Raw genomic sequence first — 26,290 nt, 5'->3', positions numbered from 1 at the left:
TGGGTTCCTGTAGAAGCTGGTGAAAGAGTATGCAGATCAGCAGCCAGTGTCAGCTAGCCCATCCTGTGGAGGGGGGAAGTGTGAGGAGTGGTTCTACCTCATCACTTGCCATATAGGTAGCTCTAGGTGTTGTACCATGTGCAGTTTAGGCCTAGTGAGCCCATGCTGCTGACTGCAGTGGCACAGTAAAGTAAGCCAGGGGAATTTAGATGCTTTCATCAGAAGGGTAACACATAGCAGATCTCAAAAGAGCCACAGCATGGAAAAGAGGGCACATCGCCAAGGGAGGGTATGCACATCACCACAAGACAAGCATTCTGGCCCATTGCCTACCAGCCAGCTCTTGCCCCAGAGCAGATAAGCTCATTGGGATTACCAGGCAGGAACAAATGAGCAATACGGCTATTAACCAGGCTGGGGATGCCCAGCTCTCACTACCACAGAATGGCTGGGCTAACAGGATGAATAGACAGAGGAGTCTCTGGACTAGGTACTGAGGAGAAAGAGGATTAAAAATGGTTAATGTACTGTTTACTGGCAAAACAACTAAAAGCAAACACAGAAGAGCAGAATTTTTACAACGGTGCTACATAACTCCTTTAGTTGCACATTTATTGTATAAATACACTGTTGGACAGGATCAAGCATTGCAAAGGGATTATAGGCATAAAAAAGGTAAAGGGGTGATCAGTTTCCTTTGTGGATTATGTGATGACTTTTGTCTGTGAGTTTGTAGACAAAGTTGACAAAGGGAAAAGGGACTATGACAATTATACAGGTGTTAAAGGAAATACGGAAACAAGTGACATTTTTAGTACTAATAAAAAAAACATGCAGTGCAAATTCAGAGGAAGTAGGGAGTATACACAAGTTCAGAGTATTGTGTTTTGCTTGCAAGGCATGGAAAAAAGGAACTGGTAAGTAATATCTAAGACATTAAAGGAAAAGGTAGATGACAGGAAGGGTCTGAATATGAGGTTAAGGGTGCATGTTTCTACAACCTGTATACTACTTATGATTAACATGACAGCAGTGAGTTTGTTGCCAAAGAAATTTAAAATTCAAATGGCAGTACAAACTCTTACTTAAGAGACATGTAGTTTGTTCACATAAACATAAGAGGGGATGGTAAATATAGGGAAATTTATTAAAGCTGTGCTATAGGTATGTATAGGTACAGTAGAATTTGAGGCAACACGTGAATGACACAGAATGAGGATAATGTAAAACAATTCCAGATATGACAGGATATAGTTTAGGAACAAATAAATAGTAGAGTACTAAACCTGAATCGTGTACTTTGAAAGATAAATAAGTACAAAAATATGATACAATGACAATAAAATAGTGTAGTCTGCACATGATTTCAGAAAAACAAAAGGGATTGGAAACTTTTAGATAATTTAAACATGGTTAGCTGTGTAAGAAAATCAGAATGTTAAAAAAAGTATAGCTGAACTAGAACTATCTTAAAGAACTAAATATAAAATGAAACTGATACCTGCAACATTTTTATGGAATATACTTTTTGCAAAAAAGTTTTTTTTTTTTTTAATTTTATAGGAGTAGACGATGTTAATTGAAGAAGGCTAATTTTTGATGTGTTGGTATGGTTTTAATTCAATTAAATAAAAGAGAGGTTTAAAGATAAATTTTGCTGATAATTGTGGCAGTTGTTTGTTGGGAGGTCATATATAACAAATGGAAATGAAAAATGCTGTACAAAAATTTGTATAAAAGTAGGTAAGAAAAGAGAGACTTCCAAGATGGCTGCATACTGAGTAACACCTTAACTCTAGCTCTCACAGTGTGAAAACATAAACTCAACAGAGAAGGTCAGTGGACTTTTGTGTTTATAGGTAAATTTCAGTAGCTGGCTAGTCAGCGCACTGCCTGGGTGCTAAGAAAAAATAAATACAGAGCACCTAGAAAAAAAATCAGGCACAAAAAGTGAAGAAGAAACACTGACTGGGGAAAGTTCTGCAGCTGTTCAGCAAAAAGCAATGCAACCTCCAGATTTGACTTCCAGTAACCTACAAGAAGACATGAAGATGCATGAGAACTGCACACAGACTTGGTTAAAATAAACAAAACACTTATGGAGTATGTCAACACAAACACCAAAAGGCAGGAAAAAATGGAAGAAGCGTTAAACAGATATTCAGATGAGGTAATAAAGCTACAAAAATCAGAGGATGACATGAAGAAAAGGTTGGCTGAATTATGTGACTGCTCAGGAAGACATGTTTCAAAAAAAGAAGTTGTGTACTCACCATAATGTTCCATGTTGGTAGTCCACAATCTTGCCTTCATTCTTGCTGGTTGGGTACGGATGCGATCCTCGGTTCTGACTCGGACGCATACCAAAGCTCGAGAACTTCCACTAGCTCGAGGCTACAACCTATCCCAAAATGCCTAGCGGCTGTTCCCCAGATCTCGTTTGAGAGACTTATCACTAGAGTATGGTAATATACATAAAAAATGTTGTATGAAATATATTGCTCATAAAACTGAAGAGGCAAGGGGAATCAGACCATATTCTGCCAGTTATAATCTCCTCTAGATCCACCAGGAGGAGGAATGGATGGGTGGGATGCAAGAATGAAGGCGAGATTGTGGACAACAAACATGGAACATTATGGTGAGTACATAACTTCTTTATGTTATGTTGTCCCATCTCGCCTTCATTCTTGCTGGTTGGGACAGAGTCCCTAGCACCTTTTTCTTGGGTGGCTCAAGGGAATAAGCTCTTCAGGACAGTGGAACCAAAGGATACCCTATTCCGGGAGGCCACATCTACTTTGTAATGAGAGCTAAAGGTGTGAAGATTAACCCATGTGGCAGTAGCACAAATTGAATGCAATGAATGCAATGAGAGTCTAGATTGAAAGCCAGTGGAAGTAGACACCGCTTTAGTTGAATGTCCTTAATTTTTTCTGGTGGTTCTTTCTTGTAAGAATTATAGACATAGGTGATTATCTCAGTAAGCCATTTGGACAAGGTAATGTTTGAGACTGCCAAACCTTTTTTATTTTCCAAATATGAAACAAACAATTGGTCTGACTTTCTGAATTCTTTGGTCCTATACAAGTAAAAACGCAACTGTCTATGCACATCCAACTGGTGAAGTTTATACTCTGCCTTGTTGCCATAGCTAGGAAAAAACACAGGCAATTCAATAGACTGGCTTAAATTGGCTTCAGAGCAAATGTTTGGTAAAAAGGAAGGATTTGTTCTGATGGACACACTATCTTTGTGGAAAATCAAATATGGAGGGTGGACAGACAGAGCTTGCCATTCTGAGACCCTCCTAGCAGAAGTAATCGCTGTTAAAAAGATGGTTTTCCAAGATAAAAATTTTAGTGAGCAAGAGGATGCTGGTTCGAAGGGAGGAAGGATCAAGGATGATAATACTAAATTTAGGTCCCGTGGAGGAGGAGGTTATCTTAAGGGTGGTCTTAATAGGAATGTACCCCTGAGGAAGGATCTGCATAATCTATGGGACATTATATTAGTTCCGAGGTCTCCTACATGATAATTTGATATGACGGCTAATTGTACTCGTAGAGTAGCTGCCGCTGCCCCTTGATTAAAAACTTCCGTTAGAAATTCCAAAATTGCAGGTATAGGGGCTGCAAAAGGATCTATGTGTTTTTGTCTGCCCAACAAGAGAACCTCTTCCATTTGCTTGTGTAAACTTTCCTAGTTGTCTTCTTGTGCAAGGAAGCTAGAATGTGTCGTACTGTGGGGGATAATTCTGGAAGCTTGGCCAAGATTGGAAGTGGAGTAACCAAGCTGTCAGCTTCAGACTCTGAAAAGCGGGGTGAAGCGTTCCTGACTGATGCGTTAGAAGATCTGGCACTGGGTCCAGGATCCACAGCTTTTCTTGAAGGTGGGGCCACAGAAAAGGGAACCATATCTGGCAAGGTCAGTAAGGAGCAATGAGAATAATCCTGCGACTCAATGACTTGGCTCTCTGAATAACCTTCAGAATTAATGGAAAAGGGGGAAGGCATAAAGAAGTCCCGGGGGGACAAAGATGAACAAGTGCATCCCTCGGTGACTCTCCCTTAGGGGAAATGAAGGCAAAATAGCTGCTACATTTGGCATTGAGGGGCGCGGCAAAAAGGCTGCAGCAAAGCTGGCCCCATATGCAAAAAATTTGATTCTCAATTTCCTGATTCAGGGACCACTCATGAGGCATAAGAATTGCTCTGCTTAGCCTGTCTGCTATTACGTTGGATTTCCCTGGGATGTGCATTGCCATCAGAAAGCGATGAGAAAAAATTGCCCATTGTCAAACTCTCTGGGCCTCCCGACATAGAGGATAGGATCTGGTTCTCCCTTGTTTGTTGATGCACCATACCACCGACATATTGTCTGTTTGAATCCCAATAGTCCCCATGGGAAGAGACCTCTGGAATGCTCGCAACACCAGAAGAACTGCACTCATCTCTAGGACATTGATGTGCAAGTGGTACTCGTGATCTTTCCAAACCCCTTGGACAGTCTGTCCCAGATAATGCCCCCCAACCCTATCTGGGACGCGTCCGTGGTCACTGTAGCGACAGGTTAGGGGAATACAAATGGTCTGCCCATCACTACTTGAGTGGACTGAAGCAACCATAGTAGATCCCTCTTGCAGGCATTCATAATGAGAATCTTGTGTGACATGGGTAACTCCTGCATGGAGCATTGAGCAAAGAGTAGCCACTGTAATATCCGCATGTGTAAGCATGCCAGTGGGACTAGTGTTATTGCTGCTGCCACTGAACCTAAGACTATGAGAACAAATTTTGCTTGTACCTTTTTCTTCTTTAGTAGGATAGACACTTGACTGCGTAGCGTCTGTATTCTCTCGAAGCAGTTTTTCTACCATGTCGTTTGTGTTTAATTCTGCCCCTATAAAGGTAATACGCTGTGATGTCAACAAGGCAGATTTTTCTATATTTATAGTAATGCCCAGGTCTGAGCAGAGATGGATGGTGGCATCCCTCGCTCTGATTAGTAGGTGCTTGGTGGTGGCAGTCAGGAGCCAGTCGTCTACATATGGAAACACCTGGAATCCTTGATGCCTCAGATGAGCCGTGACTACTGCCATGCATTTGGTAAACACTCTGGGAGCTGTATTGAGACCAAAGGGCAGAGCTCTGAATTGATAATGATTGGCTACCAGCCGGAAGTGTATAAATCTTCTGGACTGCTTGTCCATCTTTATGTGGTAGTATGCATCCTGAAAATCTAAAGAGCACTTCCAGTTGTCTTGTCCCAGAAAAGGGAGTATAGACTGCAGTGTTCCCATCCGGAACTTCGCTTTCTTTACAGACTTGTTTACACTGCTAAGATCCAATATTAGTCTCCAGTCCCCTGTCTTTTTTGGAACTAAAACAAACCTTGAGTAAATTCCGGATCCAATTTGGTCTGTGGGGACCTATTGGATGACTCTCTTTTCTAGCAACCTTTGAATTTCTAGGGTTGCTTGATCACTTTGACCGGGTAGAATGTCTGGGATAGACTTTGACAGGTGAGGTGGACAGTGGAAAGAAATAGTGTATCCCCTGGATATATTGGACTGTACTCATCTGTCTTGAGTCAATTGCAGCCAGGCTTGTGGGTACAGTGATAGTCCTCTCCCAACTGCCTCCAGAGGTGGACAGTCAGGCCTCCTTTCAGGAGCACTGGAACAGCTGAAGAGAAAAAAATCCTCTAATTTAAATGGATTCTTTAATGGGATAGGAGAAGAAGAAAAAAGGGAAGCAGACGAAAAAAACACACTAAGTAAAGAAATAACACTACCAGAATAACACTCAACAAGGAAAGGTATTAAGAAGCTCTAACAATTTTTGCCAAAAAAAAGATTAATAAAATGTGTAATAAAAGTAATAATTATCCTGAGCAAGACATGACAATCCCGATGCTTCAAGCAGCAAACGAGATCTGGGGAACAGCCGCTAGGCGTCTTGGTATAGGTTATAGCCTTGAGCCTCAAGCTTTGGTATGCAGCCAAGTAGGAGCCAAGAATCGGCTCAGACCCCAACCAGCAAGAATGAAGGCACAACATAACATTAATACAATTAGAGGACAGAGCATGTAGGGAAAACTTGAGATTTTCAGCTATACCAGAGAAGCTGGAAAGAACAGACTACATTAATTTTATTAAAGCACAAATAAGCAACTGGACTGGTATTCCACAGCAGGATTTGTTAGTTGAAAGTACACACTGTGTGTATGCTCCAAACCTGTCTATGAGAAAGTAACCCAGACCTTTAATAGCAAAGATACAATCCTACCAGCAGGAGGAGTTGGTTCTGACAAAACTGTGGCAGAAGGACAAAATTCTAAAAGTGGGAGGCAGCAGAGTGTTTGTGGAGAATGATTACTTGTACACCAGGCAGAAGAGGAGTAAATTCATTCCACTATTTAGGGAATGTTGAGAAGCAGGTGTGAGATTCAAACTGCTGTATCCGGCTGTCTTCAAGGCATTCTCCCCCTGGAGGGACAAAATCATTTTTTGATCAATTACATGCTAAGGAGGAAACACAAAATTTGTCCAACAAAAAGTGAACTGTGAAAGAGAAGGAGATTCTGATTCTTGCATTTCTGGTAATAAAGACCACAGAGAGATTGCATGTGTGAAACCTTTTCCACTGTTTCAATGGAAAATGTTGGAGAGAAGGAAGGGAGGAGAAGAGTTGACCAGAAGAATCGAGAATAGGTTGGAAATGAAGCAGAGACAGGATGTGGGTGATGTAGGTGAACAATAATAAAACATTACAATGCAATAATTATATTTGTGAAAAATGACGGAACAAAATAATCTGGAAATATTGGACTTTTTCAGAATTTGCTGGACTTGTGAAGGACTCTATAAAGTATATCCCCTACTTCATGTCATTAATATTCAAATAAATGTTTTGAGGAGGGGAAGAGAGGGAAGAAAGTTAACTGAAAATAAAGAGAACGTTTTTTTCTTAATAGTACTATTTTTGTGGTGTGTGGTTTTCTTTGAATGCTATAAAGTACTGTTTTCTCAGTTATTTTAAGTGTAATGGGAATGGTAAATACATGCCGCTGCTCTTTTTTCCCTGTCTTTCTCCCTTCTCTATTTTTTTCTTGTTCAGTTTTAAGAAATTTAGACACTGCAATGTACAAAAATGCCTGGTTAAAAGAGCATAACAAAAGAAAAATTAATGTGCTTTTTGGCATTCTTGAATGGGGCGATGACTGGATTAAGGACCGTAGACTGATTTAGTACCAAGTTTTAAGAGAAAGCAAGCAAATGAAAAAGAATACTGAATATTATGAGGCTTATTTCTAGCAAATGAATGTATGCTTAGTAGCAATTCTGTATCTGGCCCTCATGTCTCCATAGAAATAGTATAATAAAAATAAATTGACTGTCTGGTTCTCATGTCTCCATGGAAACAATCTGCTAAAGAGAAACCAGTTACAGTCTGATGGCGAGTGACTGGCTAGGAAAAACAAAAAGAGAAACTGGCTGTGAGATAATGTTCTCTGAAAGCATTCAGGGGTTTTCTCAGCAGGGAGAGCTATAAAGATAACGCAAATCCAATTACCAGTAGGCTCTACTGCATGTCTTAGCACGGATAACCTTTCTTTTAGGTTAACTCAAGTCTATCATTGTGACTGCCAGTTTGGGACATTTGTTCCTACTGGGAGGGTAAAACGTCAATATGTGAATATGTACACAGTTTTGTGTGTTAGTATTAGACTAACAGGTTTTAGGGGGTTATTGGGAGTTTATTTGCTTTTTAGGGTTTTCATTAAAAGAAAAAGTTTTGAAAGATGTGACATAGGTTCAAATGCATATGACAATAAACAACTATATAAAAGTTCAACCTGCCAAGCACTGTATGCATGCAAGACATTAAATAAAAAAGGTGTTACACATAAAAGGTGGGAATAATAACTTTTAATACAACAATGCTTTATGTAATGCCTTTAAATGTCAATGGTCTCAAAGATAAAGACAAAAAAGAAAGAATAGTGAACTATATTAAAATGCAGAATGCAAACAGTTATGTTATAGGAGATCCATTAGAAACAACTGAACATGTGAATTTGATAAAGAAAGGTTTTCAGGATGGTTATTCAGTGGAATATCTGGGACAAAGGAAAAGAGGAGTACTGATATTAATTGCAAGAGAAGTTCCAATAGTGATAGAAGATGATAAAGATAATAATGGGAGATTTGTAGTGCTAAGGGGCTACTGGCAAGGGAGAAGGATTACACTGGCATGTATTTACATTCCACCTAAAACTGATATAATGGAGCTTAAGAAAATTCTGGGAGAATAATCAATTTTCAGCAAGAAATATTACTTATAGGTGGGGACTGGAATTTGATTTGCAGCACTGAAGATATTTCGGGGGGGGGGCTAGAATGGAAAGCATAACAAAGGAGGGTAAATTTACAAAAAAATATATGAAAATGTTTGGCATGGAATGTGTGAATTCAGTAGTAGAAGTTTGGAGTGAATTTACATATTATTCCCCAAGATATAAAAACTGAGCAAGGCTAGACAGAATTTACATTTCAGAGGAACGTGTGCATTTAATTGAACGTCTTGGCAGGCACCCAATAACTACTTCAGATCATGCGCCAATAATAGCTAAAATAAAAACACAGGGTAATGAAATGAGAATCTGTTGAAAAGAGAGGAATTTTAGGAATGGGTAGTGGAGATTATTCAAGAGCTATTCAAAAGGACTGAAACTACTTCTGAAAACACAGCTTAGGGAGTGGGATAAAATTAAGATGGAGTTTAAAAACAGGGTGGAAATAAAAAAGGGGAGCTATGGTTAAGAAGCAACAAGAATTTCTTACAGGGACTGACAAATGTTAAAGTACTGCAGAATAGGGGGAATCTCACAGAACAAGAAGAGGATCAACTGCAGACAGCTAAGCAGAAAATAAGGGATTACCTCAATAATATATACAAGTCTAGAAAGGCTACTGTTAAGCAACTGTTTTTTGATAATAACACTAGAGCACAAAAACTTTTAGTACAACAACTCAGGCAACCAAAGCATAAATGGCTGTTGCCAAGTTTAGGGAGCCTATAACAAAGGAAGGCAACAAGAGATCATGCAGATGTATTAGAAATATTTCATAAATTCTATGAAAGTCTGTATAAAGCAGAGAAATATGGAAACCAAGAAAAGATAAAAATGGAAATGTTTATGGAAGAATTATATATGCTAAGGTTAGAGGTAGATGAGGCTCAATTCTTAATGGTTAGGATAGGAGAAGATGAGATAAAAATTGTGATGTATAAGCAATTTACAGGAAAGACCCCAGGAATAGATGGTATTCCTGTGGAGGTTTGGAAACTAGAACGGAAAAAACTGATAAAGATCTGGAAGGTTCTGTTTAACACTATTTTAAGAGGAGGAGATGAACCAACATCCTGGAAGAAAGCAGTAGTAATGGAGCACCTAAAGAGGGTAAAGATCCATTGCATCCAGCTTCACACAGGACCATTTCAATATTAAACCATGACTATAAAGTGTTTATGTCTATAATGGTTAAAAGAATGGCAAAAGCAATGCTAAAATTGACAGATATGGATCAATGTGGTTTTGTGGAGGGGAGGAAAACATTTGACAACATTAACAGAACATTGATGATTCAGACAGAAGCAGAATGTAAGAAAATACCATTGATGTTGGTAGGTCTTGATCCAGAAAAAGCATTTGACAGAGCAAGCTGGGACTTTATGAGTAGGGCAATGGAAGCATTTGCATTCCCTGAAAAAAATATAAGGTTGATTAGGAGGATATATGAGGGATCAGAGGTAAACATTAAAGTGGGTGGTGTCCTCTCTGATAATTTCAGTTTGAGCAGAGGAACCAGGCAGGGGTGCCCTCTTTCCCCTTTGTTATTTGCATTATATTTACAACCACTGGCAAATAAAATAAGGGACTCAGAAATTCAAGGGTATAATTGGTATGGTAGTCAAGAAAAGCTGGCTCTGTCTGCAGATGACACTATTTTATACTTGACAAAACCAGAAAGCGACATTACAGTGTTGTGGAACATTTTGAGACAGTTTCAAATCTTTTTTGAGATACAAAATTAATGACACTAAAAAGAAGGCAATAGCAGTAAATTACGAACTCATATATGACTTTGTTCAGCGATATCCATATTTATGGGGACATGATAAAATGAAGTATTTGGGAGCATGGATTAAAAATTATTCTGGTGTGGCAGCTAAGGATATGTGGGAGAAGACTAAACAAAACATAATACAAAAACTCAGAAAAATGAAAACTTTGTTATATGGGCAAGGACAGTACAATACAAGCAGTTAAAATGTTTTTAGTCCCATAAGTCTTGTACACAAGTCAGGCATATTTTCATCAACCAGAGAAGAAGTTGTGGATAGCAATTAATAAAGAGCTAAAGGACTGGGAGGGGAAGACAGCAATAGTTAAGTGGGATAAGCTGATTCTTCCAGTAGAAGGCAGACTGGATTACCCGATCTGAAGGGGTATATCAGAGCTACACAGTTAAGGCTCCTATACATAACACAAGCAGAAAACTATAATCCGAAGTGGAAAAGGATGATGATGAAACAGGGAAGAAGCTCAAGAAACAAGGAGAGACGGGAATTTTGGATGCAGGCCTTTATAAGGAGAATAACAATAATCATACAGAATAGTGCATTTATAAAGTAGAAGAAAGTATCCTAAGAACTAAGCAAACATGGGAATGGATAAAGGAGAGTCTCCCAATAGGGATAACTGCAGTTAGGTATAATAGGCTAGAGGGGGCTGAAATTTATTGGAGAAAACTGGCAAAGGAACCAAGACAGTAGGAGCAAATAACTAGAGAGGGAAAGATGACAGAATGGGAAAAAATGAATTTATTTAGACTGCAGGTTAGAGCTTGCCTTCCCCATCAAGGATTGATATAAGTACAGGCAAAGAGAAAGAAATGGGGGGGGGTCCTAAACAAAAAACAAGCACTGGTAGAGTTTTTAGTAGAATCTAGAATAGAAGCTGCCATTAAAAAAGGAATAATTAGTAGAGCATATAAAATACTGCATGAAAACTATAAGAATCAATCGGAGGATGGTTGAAACGATTGGGAAGAGAGACTGGATAAGCAATTCACAACAATGGGAGGACATCTGTATGTCTCCCAAATATGAAAGAAAATCTAGATGATTTAGGATTTTTGCTTGAAAATTTTTACATAGATATTCTCATACCCCACGTAGACTCCAGAGAATTTTTCCTCAGGTAGATAGCAAATGTTTGAGGTGTGATGGGGAAGAAGGAGGTAGTTGGGAACATATTTTCTGGGAGTGCAGTGAATTGGCAGACTTTAAGGATTCCCTAAGGGACACACTGTCAGAAATGCTGGGTGGGCAGGCTGTAGTGTCGAGGGAGAATATTTTTCTGAGCTATGATACAGAATCGGAACTACCTAGACATGGTAAGCCCTTGCTATGTCTAACTATGGTGGTTGCCAAAAAAGCAATTATTAGAAAATGGAAATAAAAATCTAAACAAACTATACTACAAGTAGTGAATATAGTAACAGAGATAAAACAACTAGAGTTGAGATCTTTGGAAAAGGGTAGGAACAAACTACACTGGAAACATTGGGAGTTGTGGGAACACTACATACAGGGAGGAATGAGGTTTAAAAGAAGGTAGGACTTAAATGAGCTATGTAATGTTTGACTGAAAATGATTGGGTAGATTATAAGTGATGTATACTGTTTGCAGCTGGGAGTATGTCAGCATGGTTTATGATGTAAAATGCTTGCAACTAGGAGTGTGTCGGGGTCTAAATTATTACACTGAACTCACAGGAGTATGACCATTGTAATATCGAACCCATATGTTCGAAATGTGAAAATAGCAAAGCCACAGAACACCGATTTTTTCCAGGGAAAAAAATTGGTGGGCAAATTTTCTCGGCTTTGCTATTTCCTCCACTGTGGTGCAATCTCGGAGTTGGTATATTTAAGTAGGGGGGTGGGGGCACAGCCCCCCCTCACTAGGGGGTGTGGGGGGTCGAAGCCCCCCACATTAGTATAAGTTTAAAGTGTACACTTTTTGTTTTGTTTTTTTTTTTTGTACCGGAACAGCGTTTTTTTTTCCCTAGGGAAAAAAATCGCTGTTCTGTGTTTTCGTACTTTTTGGGTTTAGAAATTCCTGGTTCAATATTACCTCGTTCGAACTCCTGTGAGTTCGACGATGTAATATAGACCCGTGTGTCGGTGTGGTTTGTTTTCATTTATATAAATATATGTTGTAAGTGGTGGCTTAATAAAGATGTTTCTTGCTTAAAAAAGGCAGGAATTTAATTAATGTACTATTGCTTAGGTTATATGATAAACAGCAATGTATGTGAAGTATAATGTTTGTACACATGAACATGTTGATATAGTTTGAATACACTTTTGTATAAATCGAAGTCTGCCTATGTGACAAGTGATAATGCAATAAAGGTGTTTAAAAAAAAGCAACTCACAGCAGTGTGCTGAAAAAAGTAAGAAAAGTGCTCAGTAATGCTTTTTATAGATTTTAGTAGTGATGGTGGGTGTGGATTTGCCCAAGTGTATAAAGTGATGTGACTTATGTGTGAAGTCTGTTATGCAACATATGTGGTTTTGAGTTATAATGTACTCAGAATATGTTGTTTATGTTTTACATGTGTTTTTAATAAGAAGAAGAACCTAGCCTAAAGTTACTTCAAGCAAATCTACACCCTCCAAACATTATGCTAAGGAAAAAAAAATCTATATAAAAAAATACCAATCAGACATAACCCAAATTACGAAGTCCTCATTGGTGTTTGTTATAAGACCCATTTAGACCCGCATTTCAATTTTTCATCCAATTAGATTTCACTTCCTGATTTCCCGCATACAATTCCTCTCTATCCAATCACACAACAATCAATGGAGAGTGTAGTACATGTTTGAGAAAATTTAGCCTAGATAGTTGATTAGATGGTTAACACCTAATGGTACACATATGTGTATCTATAAAAAAAACATGGATCCCTAGTACTATATCCTCACAGGTGCATTTATAAGTCTTATAACACACCATTTTTTTTTCAAAGTTCAAGTTTTACTAACGAATTTCCAGGCTGCCAACACTCCATTCAATCACACCGAAGCTAAAAGCAAGATAATTATTGGAATATTGTAGCCACCTAACTTCTAATATATATTGTAAGAGATATTTAGGTTTTAACCAATCACAAACATTTGTTTATATTTCTACAGAATTAAATAGAATGTTGATTTTTTTTCTTTGTTTTTGAAGTATGTATAAACAAAGATCTATTTCTAGTTTTGTTACATAAGCACATTGCTTAACTCCTGAATTATAGAATTTTCATGCAATAACCGGGAAAAGCCGGAAGAAGAAGAAAGGTTTCTTATTTTGCTACTACAAAGTGTTGCTATTTTTATTCGCAACAAGAAGATTTGTTTTGATACAAAGAACGTGAAGCTGTTTTTATTCACAAAAGTGAGTAAATTTTAATCGTAACAAGATTTTTTTTACTACTTGTGACAATGTGAGGTGTTGCCATCCATGCCAGGGAGAGCAGAGCTGTGCATGTGTAACACATGCCATCATAGTTAGCTGAAGTTTTGTAAATAATTTTGTGTCATTTGGTTATCACACTGACTTGCACAGATGCTTGTGTTAAAAATGTATCAACAGTGTTTTGTAACTGATTAAATGTTTATGTTTAAACAAAGACTTCTGGAAGGGAAAAGTGGACGTTTTTGAAATAGTTCTATAATTTTCAAATACTGGAACAGATCTTAGCAAAGCTCTATGTGTGTATTGTACTAGAGTCAGGTGATCGTGATGTTATTCCATAACCAGTGCTGAGAGGATGGAATTCACACACAAGCTTGTTTTGTTTTCTTTGTAACCTGATACAAAAATCTGTGACAGTTATCACAGTTCAATGAGTTCAGTTTAGTTTTAGTTGGAAGCTCATCACCATGCCTTCAGGAAGTAAGCATCTCAGGATCCTATTTTGCCTTGCTGTATTAAGTTACCTAGGAAACAGTTATTCCTTAGACAGTCAGGAAACACAGTGAGATCACTTTAATAGTATTTTTCTGCATCTGTTTGAATCTGTCCAACTGTGTTATTTTAATTTTTCCTGTGATGAAACTCTGTCTATTGTACTTTGATATTTAGTAGTCTCATGTTTTCTATTTTATTTATTACATATGTTCATACCTTTCATTGTGGCTGGACTTTTAGAGAATACTTTTAACATACTGAGAGCACCTGTGCATATTTTAGTGATGCCTTGGGCCACTCCAAAAAGCCTGGCTGCTTTGGTTACACTATACCATTTATGTTAGTATTGACTTTACTCAGTATAACTGGATTCCTTTGTAAAAGACTGACAGTGGTTGACTGGTGATAGCGAGGTTATCTTACAGTCAGGGCAGAAGGAGTACAGCTAGTGAATCTATACCAGCTTTTCCCAGGAGTGTGTGTGCATGTAAAAATCAAATACCCAGGTGTGGGTGTGTCAGCTACTTAGAAATGGGACACAGTGCCCCAAGGTGAGTCTTGTTTGGGATCTGGAGAGACAGAGTGCAGTCCCAGTAGAACATGTTCCTTTGTGTGCTCTTGACGCAGAGAGATGCATTTAAAAATACTGTGTAAATTCATTCCTGTTTTTAGTGACTGTCTCTCACCAGTGACAGTGGTGAGGATTGAGGCTCCTTGATTACTGGTCTAGGGTAAAGAGAGGCAGTCACGCTACTGTTTTTAGTTTAATTTACAAATATTTCTTACTATTACTGCTTGGTGTTTTAGCTTAGCTTGAATAGCTCAAAAGGCTTTCTTTCTTGTATTACAGGTAAGAATGGGACTTGCACAGCTACTGACAGTGATAGTGTTTTCCCTTATGCTGTTTACCCTAAAATACCAATTTATGCATTAATGTACAAGCACCTTTTTGTCTCACTGTGTAGGCATATAAACTGCCATACAACTAAGCAACATTGTATGCAAAGAATAACTTCAAATAACTCAGTGAATGTCCATATGCTTACACCTGCCTGTGGTGCTTGAGCTCCATTACTACATAATTCTCCTGACTTGACCCGAAGAATGAATTTTACACGTCACAGATTAGTCTCAGAAACAAACTTGCTAACTCAATAAAAAAGCATGACCTGCAACTTGTTTGCTGTTTCTATCTTTCCTTCTATGCAGAGCTGTTGGAAAAACACGACTCAGACAATACAAAACATCTTCTGTTTGTGTATTCATTTTGGATTCTAGTACCGCATTACTAGTAAGAATTCAGTACAGACTCCCTTTGTAATTATGGCAGTCCTAACAAAACAAACATGGACTCACTTTGTTAAAGTTTTGTTTTAGTAACATGCATTTTCAGTACAGATGGTGACAGCTGACACTGGGGTTACATTTTTTTAAATGCAACTACTTACTCTAGGTTTGTTCAGGCTCTGGACTACAAAAACCACAGGATTGCCTGCTCTTCGTATTGCCTCAACAGCCTGCTCATGGCTTGCATCTCGAAGATCAATAAAATCAACCTGCCAAAAGTGCACAGCAAAAAAAATAAATAAATAATAACTCCTCATTTATTCCACAGAGAAGCAGCTAATGATCAACAGATATCATCTTCCCTTGAAATTCAGTCATTATGGTTAACAATTCCACTGTATCTGTAAAGGATAGTGGTACACTACTTTTAGAACTATCTATATTTATAATTTAACATTTATTTTAAGGAACTTAAGATTCTCTGAAAACAAGTATATATTTTTAATTTCTTATTTAGTTCATGTACAAATTATTTGGAGAAATATACATATATGCTATCAAGTCTTGGAATAATTTCTGAATTAAAAGTCTTTCAGGAAAATGTAATGACTGGTGCGCCATTATTATACTTGTTACAGTGTTATCAAAATATTGATCAAACATAATCCAGAGGTAACCCCTCATTTAAGGGCACATTCACTAAATTTTCCTGAACAGTTATTTTTGGCACACAGTAACTGAGGAAAGGGAAGACACAGATATTTATAAAGTTCAAAATGTATCTTAAAGCATGACACTACACTTAATTTCAAAATTCTAGTCCTTTACTTTTTCATGTCAAGTTGACATCAATGGTGCTATCATTTTGATACATGCAATTATGAGAATAAAAACATTCTGACTTGCAACTCAAAAAAGCAGATTTCAGAAAGTCCAACTGGGAACAAGACCCATTTTCTGTGGAGGCCCATAGGAAAAAAAACTCCATAAAACACATAGAAATATAAAGCCACATCATGGAAGAAAGACAGTGGTACAATTTATCACAATATCATTTGCAAACAGATACAGAAAAACGGCAATATCTCTGATAACACATAGTTGAATGCAAGTACTACAGTAATATTCTGAATGTAACATGATTAGGTACGAACAGCAATAGAAAGGGAGGTGTAATAATACTGCACAACAGTGGCTATCAGCATAATGACAAATGTAGCATAACAGCCTTTTAAGTACTATTTAAAGCACCCTAAGTGACTAAGTATAAAGGTTAGCTAGGAAAAATGTGACTGAAAATCAAATCTAAAGTCTAAAATATAGCAGAAAGTGCCATGCACGTTTAGTCAAGAGAGATTAAGGAAAGGTGAGGTAGCAAAAGGAAATCAGAGAAAAAGACTAGAGAAAGAAGAACAATGAAGCAATGAAGACTGACAAAGTTGGGAGAAAAGAATGTGAGAGAGGGCTGTCTATCTTACTGAGTTTATATATACATAAATATGCACATACATATATACAACAAAGAAATATAAAAGTTCTTTTAAATAGTGCTTTTTATTAATTTGATTATTTTATTTTCTTGAATGGTTTGCTCCACTCAATCAATACAACCATTTATGGGTATTAGAGAGGATAGGATGTAGTTATCCTGGTGTAGAGCAGTGGTAGAATCAGGAGTTTGTTAGGTAAGTCTTCAGTTACAATCTGAAGAGGGCTCCCTATTGAAATGACTGCTGACACACACACTGAAAAAAAAGACCAAAAATGCAGGAAAACAGCAAATTTCAAATATTACTCCTCTCCTTTAAAGTTTACGCACATATATATATATATATATATATATATATCAAACACGTCTAGATCAACATACCTTGGAGAAAAGGGAATACTCCAAAAAAATGGCTATCTCACACTTGACATATGCAAGTCTGGTTTTTCGGCAATTTAGTCCCAGTACCTTGAAATTCGCTTAAGCGATTCTTGGCATTTCAAATAGTTACTTCTGAAAAACATTTGGGTGTGTCCTTGTTTTACTGAGTGGGATATATAGTTGCATATTTTAGACAGATGGAGTAGAGGGAATCACCAGCATAGTAGTTTTGCAATGCAGTGTACAGATCTCAATGGGGAGTAATTGTGGATGATTTTATAGAGTGACAGACAACTGTTTGGCATGTGGATGAGATTGTGAACGATGAGAAGTTGACAAAATACTAAACGTTGAAGTCGTTCTAACTACTGCAGTTGTCTGTGGATCAAACAATGGTAGGTTTTGTTTGGAAGGTTTGTTGCATATTTGGCTACTTTGCTATAAAATTGTTTTGACTTACTTTTCAGGGTAGTTTGCACACTGATGAAAATGGGAGAAGCATAAACAACTGTGAGGAATAGGAAGGAAAAAAAGTATATTTCCTGTCAGGGTCATGCATTTTTGGTTTGACCCTATATTAGGATCTTGTTTTTTTTTTTTTTAATTGTGTACTGAATGAAATAAGTGAAATTTTAGATTTCCTTCTATGTAAACACCGATCAGTTTGGTATAAGATACTAGCTCAGTCTTGGAGCTGGCAGAGGTAATAGGAATGGAATGATTTTAGGGCTGCAAGTTGTATGGGAGTGACAACAACTATTTTTTTTTTTGGGGGGGGGGGGAATTATTCAGCCATTACTCTATTAAGGAAGATTCTTGGGTGAGTTGATGTAGTTTGATTAGGTTTTGGGCCAGATGAATAAGTGTAGAGTTGCCAGCATATTGTATTATGGAGGCAAGTTTACAACTGTATAGAAATTGTTATTGAAAATGTTGAATAGTATGTGGTCGGACATGGATACTTGGGGGACTCCCACAGATACTGGAAGGAAGGAAAGGAATTGGTTTTGCCATTTCAGGGCTTGGAATCTACTGTTAAGGTAGTTATGAAACCAGGACAGGAATGAGTTACACTGCATTGATAGCCATAATTATGCCCAAGAAACAGCTAAATTATATTTTGGTTCAGCATTGCTAAAGCACATGACCTAAACTTAACAATGCTCAGAAGGATGCTTAATAATTGTTATGCACCACATACATCCTATTAAGGTCAGGGCTGCACTAAAAGCAGACAGCACTGATCAGTAAACAGCAGCAGCAGGATAAGAAACACCTTCTCAAATCACATTTATGCCTGCTGTCCTTTACACACAAAATATGTAAGGATGTCACCCTCTTACCCACCAGCTTTACTGGCTTTTAAAGCTGCATAACACATTATTTTTTAAAAAAATCTTAATTCCGACTAATTTGTGGTGCATGTAGAAGATAAATTCTCCACGCACTACAAAGTATTATGATCAGATTTCTGTTGTAACAAAGTACTGTGCTCTCTTAACATGGATGTCAACATTTACCTCTGGAGTTTCACTCTCAAGGTGAATTTCTTGGCATCCATGTATCAAACACACAATAAACTTCCTACAATCGGAGACCCTACATTAAGTCCTACTAGTGACAGCTTAGGTAAGAGTTTGTGGCATGAAAAAGTGTTGAAAGTTTAAATAAATTAAGAAAAATAGTAGATAAAAGGTTGGCTTCACTTCTGTGTAAGTTTACCGTATTACAGAGGCTTAGAAGTGTAGTGGCAATGCTGTGAAGGGGATGAAAATTGTCTTGGGAAGAGGTGAGGAGAGAATTTTTGATTTTGTGTGATATAGTCGAGTAGTTGGGATTGTATACATTTCTCAAGACTATAAATAGAGAGAAAAAAATCGCTACTGGTTAGCAGTTGGTAAGTTTGGTGGATCCTCCTCAGGGGTAGAATATAAGACTTCTTCCAAATAAGTAGGAAAGTCTTCAAGGTACACAAACACGAGCTTGCACTGTGTCAACAACGATAAAAATACTCTTTATTCGAAGAATAAAAGAAGTTATGTTCTTACCATAACGTTCCATCTGAGTATTACACTTCATTCTTCTGCACATATGGGTATACGGATCCGATTCGGATCCGAGCCGGCAAAACTTTTCAAGCATCAGCTCCGAGCTCCAAGCTCCTCCCTTACCTATATTACATCACTTCCTCCTATCTAGCCCCAGATCGAGTTTGCTGACACTAAAAGGCAACATAACCACAATCCTAAACAGGAAAAACCTGAAGAGTGAGGGGGATGGAGGGAAGATGCAGAAGAGTGAGGGGGATGGAGGGAGGGAAGATGCAGAAGAATGAAGTCTACTACTCAGATGGAACGTTATGGTAAGAACATAACTTCTTTATCTGAAGTAGTTGACTTCATTCATTCAGCACATATGGGACAGAGTCCCCAGCTACTAGTATTCCTGGGAGGCCTCTATGGAAGGATATTTCTGAGAACCGCAGAGCCAAAGGATGCTCTCCCTCTAGAAATAAGATCCAATTTATAATGAGAGATGAATGTGTGCGAATTGGCCCAAGTCGCTGCCGCACAGATATCGTCTAATGGAACTCTTATCCAAAAAGCTGCAGAAATGGCCATTGCTCTAGTGGAATGAACCTTCAATACACCAGGAGGAGATAAACCTTTGTCCTTATAAACCTGTGCAATACAAAGAGTGATCCACCTTGCTAAGGGCACTTTCTAAACTGCTTTGCCCAAAAATGGTTTAGAAAAGGATACAAATAATTGATCCGACTTCTGGAAGGGTTTAGTCCTATGGAGGTAAAAACGAAGCTGTCTATGGACATCCAATAAATGAAGCTTATGTTCACCTCTATTTTGGAAATCTGGGAAGAAGACTGGCAAATTTATAGACTGATTAATATTGGCTGCTGAGGACACTTAGGGGAGAAAGGAAGGATTCGTATACAGCAAAACCCTATCCTTGTGGAAAACCAAATAGGGAGGGCAAAGAGGATAAGGCCTGTAACTCTGAAAGTCTCTTGGCCGAAGTGATGGTGACCAAGAAGGCTGTTTTCCATGACAAAAACTTCATCGGAACTGATCCGGCTGGCTCGAAAGGGGGAGAGGTCAAAGCCTCAAGGACTAAAGTCAGACCCCAGGGGGGCACTGTTTCTTTAAGTGGAGGTCACAATAAGAAAGTGCCCTTCAGGAAAGCTTTAAACAGTTTGGCAGAAGCCAAAGCAACCTTATTTTCACCCACATGAAAATTAGAGATGGCAGCCAGCTGAACCTTGATGGTGGAAGCACTTGCGTCTGATCGAAAGAGATCAGACAGAAAATCCAGTATGACCGGGACGGGGGCTGCAAACGGGTTCAGATTGTGCTGACAGGCCCAAACGCAAAAACGTCTCCACTTACTATTGTAGAGTTTCCTAGTGGAGGCTTTAAGAGAAGCTACCAGAATATTCTTAACAGGGGACAAAAGTCCGGGAGTCCTGATGATCATGGGAACTGGAGCACCCACGCCGTCAGCTTGAGACTGTCCAGGTTGGGCAGGGGCAAGCCCAATGGGTGAGAGATCAGATCCGGGCATGGATCTAGAGTTCATGGAGGAGCCAACAGGTGAGACCATAGGAAGGGAAACCACACTTGACGTGGCCAGAAGGGGAGCTATGAGAATGACTTTGCACTGCAGCCGGCAAGCTCTCTGAAGGAACTTCGGAATAAGAGGTAACGGGGGATAAGCATACAGTAGCCCGGGAGGCCAAGCATGGACCAGAGCGTCCCTGGTGACATCCCCTGGGGGGGGGGGGGGTCAGAGCGAAGAAGTTGCTGCACTTCGCGTTGGAAGGAGATGCGAAGAGATCGCAGTAAGGTTGACCCCAAACACGGAAGATCTTCTCCACCACTGAATGTTTCAGAGACCACTCATAAGACAGAAGGATTGCCCTGCTTAGACTGTCCACTAGAATGTTGGAGCGTCCCGGGATATGCGTTGCTATAAGAAACCGGCTGGTGGATATGGCCCACTCCCAAACCCTCATGGTCTCACAACAAAGGGGGTAGGATCGGGTCCCTCCCGGTTTGTTTATATACCAGACTACAGACATGTTGTCTGATTGTACGTCTACCATCCCCAGAGGTAGGACAGGGTGGAAGGCTCTCAACGCTAACAGCACTGCCCTCATCTCCAGGACATTGATGTGTAGCTTGGTCTCTGGAGGGGACCACGTGCCTTGGACCATGCCCCCTCCCCGAGCTGGGAAGCATCCGTGGTCACCATGGCTTGAGCCAGAGGGGCTAGGAAGCTGCGCAACCACAAAAAAGTCCACTGATTGAAGCCACCACTGGAGTGACGTTCTGCATGTCCGATTGATTCGAATGTGGAAATTCATCGGAAGGTCTAGCCAGGACCATTGAACTGGCAGATTCCACTGAAGGAATCTCATGTGAAGACGTGCAAGAGGGAGGACAGAGATTGCGGCTGCCATCAAACCCAGGGCCCTGAGAACATCGGCTGCTGTGACTAATGAATGATCCAAGATCGCCGATACATGGAGTCTGACATTTTCTATCCTTTCTGGGGTAAGAAAAATCTTTGACTAAATCGAATCCAACCATGCCTTGATGAAGTCTATGATCTGAACCGGAGTCAGGTGGGACTTGCTGATATTGATCATGATACCTAACTTGTGAGCCAGACCGAGGAAGTAGTGTAGGGCCTGACACACGAGACGTTTGGTGGATGCAGCAAAGAGCTAGTCGTCTAGGTAGGGGAATACCTCAATGCCCTGAAGTCTCAGGTGAGCCGCTACAACCGCCATAACCTTGGTGAACACCCTGAGGGCTGTGGTGAGACCAAAGGGTAGGGCTGTGAATTGAAAGTGACTGGCCCCTAGCCGGAAGTGCAGAAACCTCCTGGAGCTTCTGTGGATCTTGATGTGATAGTAAGCGTCCTGGAGGTCTAACGAGCACATCTAGTCGCATTCTCTCACAAACGGTAGAATGGACTGTACAGTGACCATCCAGAATTTTTGTTTCTCTACCGACAGGTTGAGGATAGACAGGTCCAGAATGGGCCTGAGGTCCCCCGTCTTCTTTGGCACTAAAAAGAACCTGGAGTAGATGCCTGATCCGGACTGATTTTGTGGGACCGGCTCGATGGTTCATTTTTGTAGCAGCTTCGAAACCTCTAAAGCTGCAGCCTCCCTGTGAGTGGGTGGAACATCTGGAAGGCGTGCTGGAGTTATGGGACATGAAATGAAGGGGATAGAATATCCTCTGGATATGATGTTTAACACCCAGTGGTCTGCAGTAATGGACTCCTGGATGTAAAGAAAATCTTCCCCCGACTGCCTCCAGAGTACAGCAGCCGGGCAACCCCTCAGGGTTGCTGTGCGGGTCTGTCGGAAAAAGGTTCCCTAGACCCAAAGTTTCTGGGACCCCCTCTGCCCCTGGGACGGCATTGGTCTTGACCTCCTCTGCCTCTGGGGGACGAATATTCCCGAGTGTCACAAAAGGACTGTGATTTCCAGAACCACGTCTTCTTTTGCCCCTTTTGGTTCCTGGAATAGGACCTCTGGGGGTTAGAGAAGCGGATTCTGACGGCTGACAAAGTTTTTTCCATTCTTCTCACTCTAGGTTAGTGTGTCACGTACAGTCTTCCCAAAGAGGGATGATCCATTGAATGGGGCATTGATGAAAGAAGTCTTAAAGGGGTCCGCAAACTGACACAGCCTGATCCAGGCGTGTCACCTCAAGGCAACGCCTGTACCAGCAGCTCTAGTGGCTCCTTTCGTGGCATGAGAGAGGAGATGCATAAAGGTATTAGTCACTGATTTCAGTGTAGTCATCTTCGAAGTGAAGGACTGCTTGCCCTGCTGCGACAGAGACTCTGGAGGCGACTCAGTTAGCTCCGATATAAGGTCTCGCTGCAATCGGATGACATGTGCCAAGTAATTCAGCGCTTGGATAGAAAATGTTGCTGATGAGTACATGCGCTTCCCAAAATGATCCATCGACCTGGACTCCTTGTCTGGTGGATGAACCGAGGAACTCTCCTGTGCCAGTTCCTTCTTTGTGACAGCTGCAACCACCAAAGCATCTACTGGGGCTCCCTTGGACCATGCCTGCTTGTCTGACACCGGGGAAAGAATTTTATCTGGCCTTTTGGGTATAGGCTCTACGGTGTCAGGATCCTTCCACGCCCTAGTGGTGATGAGGTCCACCAAAGGGTCAGCTGGAGGGGAGACCCAGAAAGTAGATGGGCCCACGTCAAAGGCTTCCAGGAATAAGGACTCATCCGCAAAGGGTTTAGAGGCTGACCAACCTCCTCTTTGGCAGAGGATCTCCATAATGTCTCCGAACGAGACGTCCTCGGTAGGTGATCTGGGGGAACTCTCTCCTTCATCCAAGTCCGTATCAGTGGTAATGGACTCAGGGGAGTCCAAGTGCCTCCTCTTGCACTTGCGCTTACGAGGTTCCTCTCCAATGTGACTCTCTGGAGAGGATTCGTAAGCCTCTGGGGGTTCCCTGAGGGGAACAACCTGGGGTTGCCTTGGCACGGGATGTCCCTGAGACAGGGCAATGGGAGCAGAATCCAAAAACAGAGGGGTCTGGGTGGGATCTGAGGATGTGAGCTGAGGTCTCAACCCCTGGGAGAGGACCCTTTCCACTGCCCTGAATTCCGATGGAGAGCACCCCTCCGTAGAACGTAAGGAAGAGGCTCTGCCCGGCACCGAAGCAGGGACCGGAGCCGACGACAGGGTAGTCTGGGCACTGAGGGTGGGATCCGAAAGAGCGAGATCTCGACCCTCGGTTCCGACTCCCCGAGATCGGATCCGAGGAACTCAAGGCGACGGCCAGCGTCGAGGAAACAAAAATCATCGGCGCCGACCGCACAGCTCCGAAAGGTCTCAGACCCGAGAACCCCGAAGCATTGGGTCAGATCTGGGAAGGAGCAATAGGGTGGAACATAGTAGAAGAAGAACCCTCAACAATGGGAGAGGGCCCTGGTAAGATCCCCATCTGAATCTGGTTCTGGATGAACCTCCTTAAAAGCCTGTCCATATCAAGTTCGGATACACTCCGAGTCGATCTGGAGGAAGCGACTGACTCGGGTCTGGGTCGGATCAGAGGGGAGTGCCTCTGCCCCAATGGCTCCGTCAGCTCTGGCGAGAAACAGGGAGAGCGAAGCTGAGGAGAACGAGACCTGGGTACCTTGGAAGACGGGCTGGAGAAGGACTCCCTGTCCGGAGACTTTTTTCTGGGCCTGTCCCTCTCTTTATGGCGCCTCTCCTTCTCTCTCTTGTCCCTACCTCTCTGAGACGACTCCGAGGAAGCAGGCCTGATGGGAGGTTGAGTCCCTCCCTGCACAGAGTCACCAGCTGGGGAGGAAACCGGGGCAGAAGCTGGTAGGAGACCTTCAGCCATAAGCTTAGCCTGACAATCCTTCAACACCCTAGGATTGAAACCCGAACAAATGTCACAGGAGGCAGAAAGATGGGCAACCCCTAAACATAGAACACACAGAGTGTGGCCATCGGCTGGAGAAAGCTTATGACTACACTCTGTGCACTTTTTAAAGAGAACTTTAGGCTGTTCAGCCATAGCAAAGACAGAAAAAGCCCTGGGGCCCACACACATTTAACAGGGATTGGGCCTAGGCGGGAACCAGTAACACAATACTACATAAACACTTAAATTAATAACTCTCAATAAATTTTTTTTTTAAACTAACACGACGACCAAACGCGATGCAAGGGAGGAAAAAAAAAAGGAAGGTATACACACTCAGCAATTAGCAATAAAGGACCAAAACCTTACCAACTAGTTAGGAGCTCAGAGACCAAGATGCTGACTCATAGAGCAGCAAACAAGATCTGGGGCTAGACAGGAAGAGGTGATGTGATATAGGTAAGGGAGGAGCTTGGAGCTCAGAGCTGATGCTTGAAAAGTTTTGCCGACTCGGATCCGAATCGTATCCGTATATCCATATGTGCAGAATGAATGAAGTCAACTACTTCAGATCAATTTGTCTTTTCGCGGTTAGGGGTCGCCACAGTGGAACTCCGGTCCGCTAATGACTGGCAGTCGATTTTTATGGTGACGAGTTGCCAGCCCGATGCCCAACCTTAAGCAAAGGCACGCCCATTCACGCACGTCTTTCAGAGGCCATTCGACCGCACAAACAATAAAAATGTTAAAAACACATGAATGATCTGAAGAAGGCTTAAGAAGCCGAAAGTGCTTATCTTAGCTGGGAATTTTTTACTTTTTTTTTGTTTTTCTTCAAATAAGGGGTGTTTTTATTACTGTTGACACAGTGCAAGCTCATGGTGGTGTACCTTGTAGACTTTCCTACTTTGTTGTACTGCTTTGGGACACCTTTGGCATTTGGGGATGATTGATTTTGTTTTTCCAAATAAGTGGGCATAGGATTTATTAACACTGAAACCCATGTTGGGAAGAAGAGAATTTACTGCAATATGACTGTGTAGCTGAGACTGTACACATTTCTTAACGAATATGGAGAGAGTGGAAAGGACTGGTAATGGTCAGTAGTTGGTTTGTTTGATGGAGCTACCTCCTTTAAACAGGGGTACAATATAAAATTTCCTTCAAAGAAGTGAGACACAGAATATCCGATGGAGCAATTTATTAATATTGAGATCGAGTAGGCTATACCATCAGCTGTCATTTTGAAACATTTAGCTAGCAGATTGTCAGGTGCTAGAGTTGTAGGCTTTATTATGAGTAGGTGCCTTTTGGTGGTGAATTGGGGACTGGTTAGAAAGTAAAAAAGCAGGGGGGGTTCCTGAGTTGGCATGGAGCTTGTGAGATGATAGAAGTTAATCTATGGAGTAACGATGAGATAGATTATATAAAGTGTGAGCTAAAAAGACAGGCAATGTTATCAGTGTGACTATGACTGACTAATGATGGTGCACACTGGGTGGTTCTACCTTGGTTGAGTAATTCTTTTATAGGGGACTAGAAGGTTTTTTTTTTTTGTCATTTGTAGATTTCTATGGAATGTATTTTTTTTGTCAGACATGATACTATATTTGCACAATTCCTTTAGGTGCCTACATGACTGGAGACTGGA

General features: G+C 40.7%; 1 protein-coding gene across 8 annotated transcripts in view; it reads right to left on the bottom strand.

Moving 5' to 3' along the window:
- MPDZ (multiple PDZ domain crumbs cell polarity complex component) overlaps positions 1-26,290 on the bottom strand; it is a 3,829,210-nt gene that overhangs the window by 1,293,159 nt on the left and 2,509,761 nt on the right. For all 8 annotated transcript variants that reach the window (XM_044061234.1, XM_044061239.1, XM_044061240.1 and 5 more), the window contains one exon: positions 15,489-15,596. In XM_044061234.1, coding sequence (XP_043917169.1) covers positions 15,489-15,596 — 108 coding nt within the window. The remainder of the gene's footprint in view (positions 1-15,488; positions 15,597-26,290) is intronic.

The sequence above is a fragment of the Protopterus annectens genome, chromosome 2.part0 (genome assembly GCF_019279795.1).
Source record: "Protopterus annectens isolate FY-2018-M chromosome 2.part0, PAN1.0, whole genome shotgun sequence".
NCBI lineage: Eukaryota > Metazoa > Chordata > Ceratodontiformes > Protopteridae > Protopterus > Protopterus annectens.
Note: the sequence above shows the minus strand (reverse complement) of the source record. Positions and strands in the feature narration are given on the sequence as shown.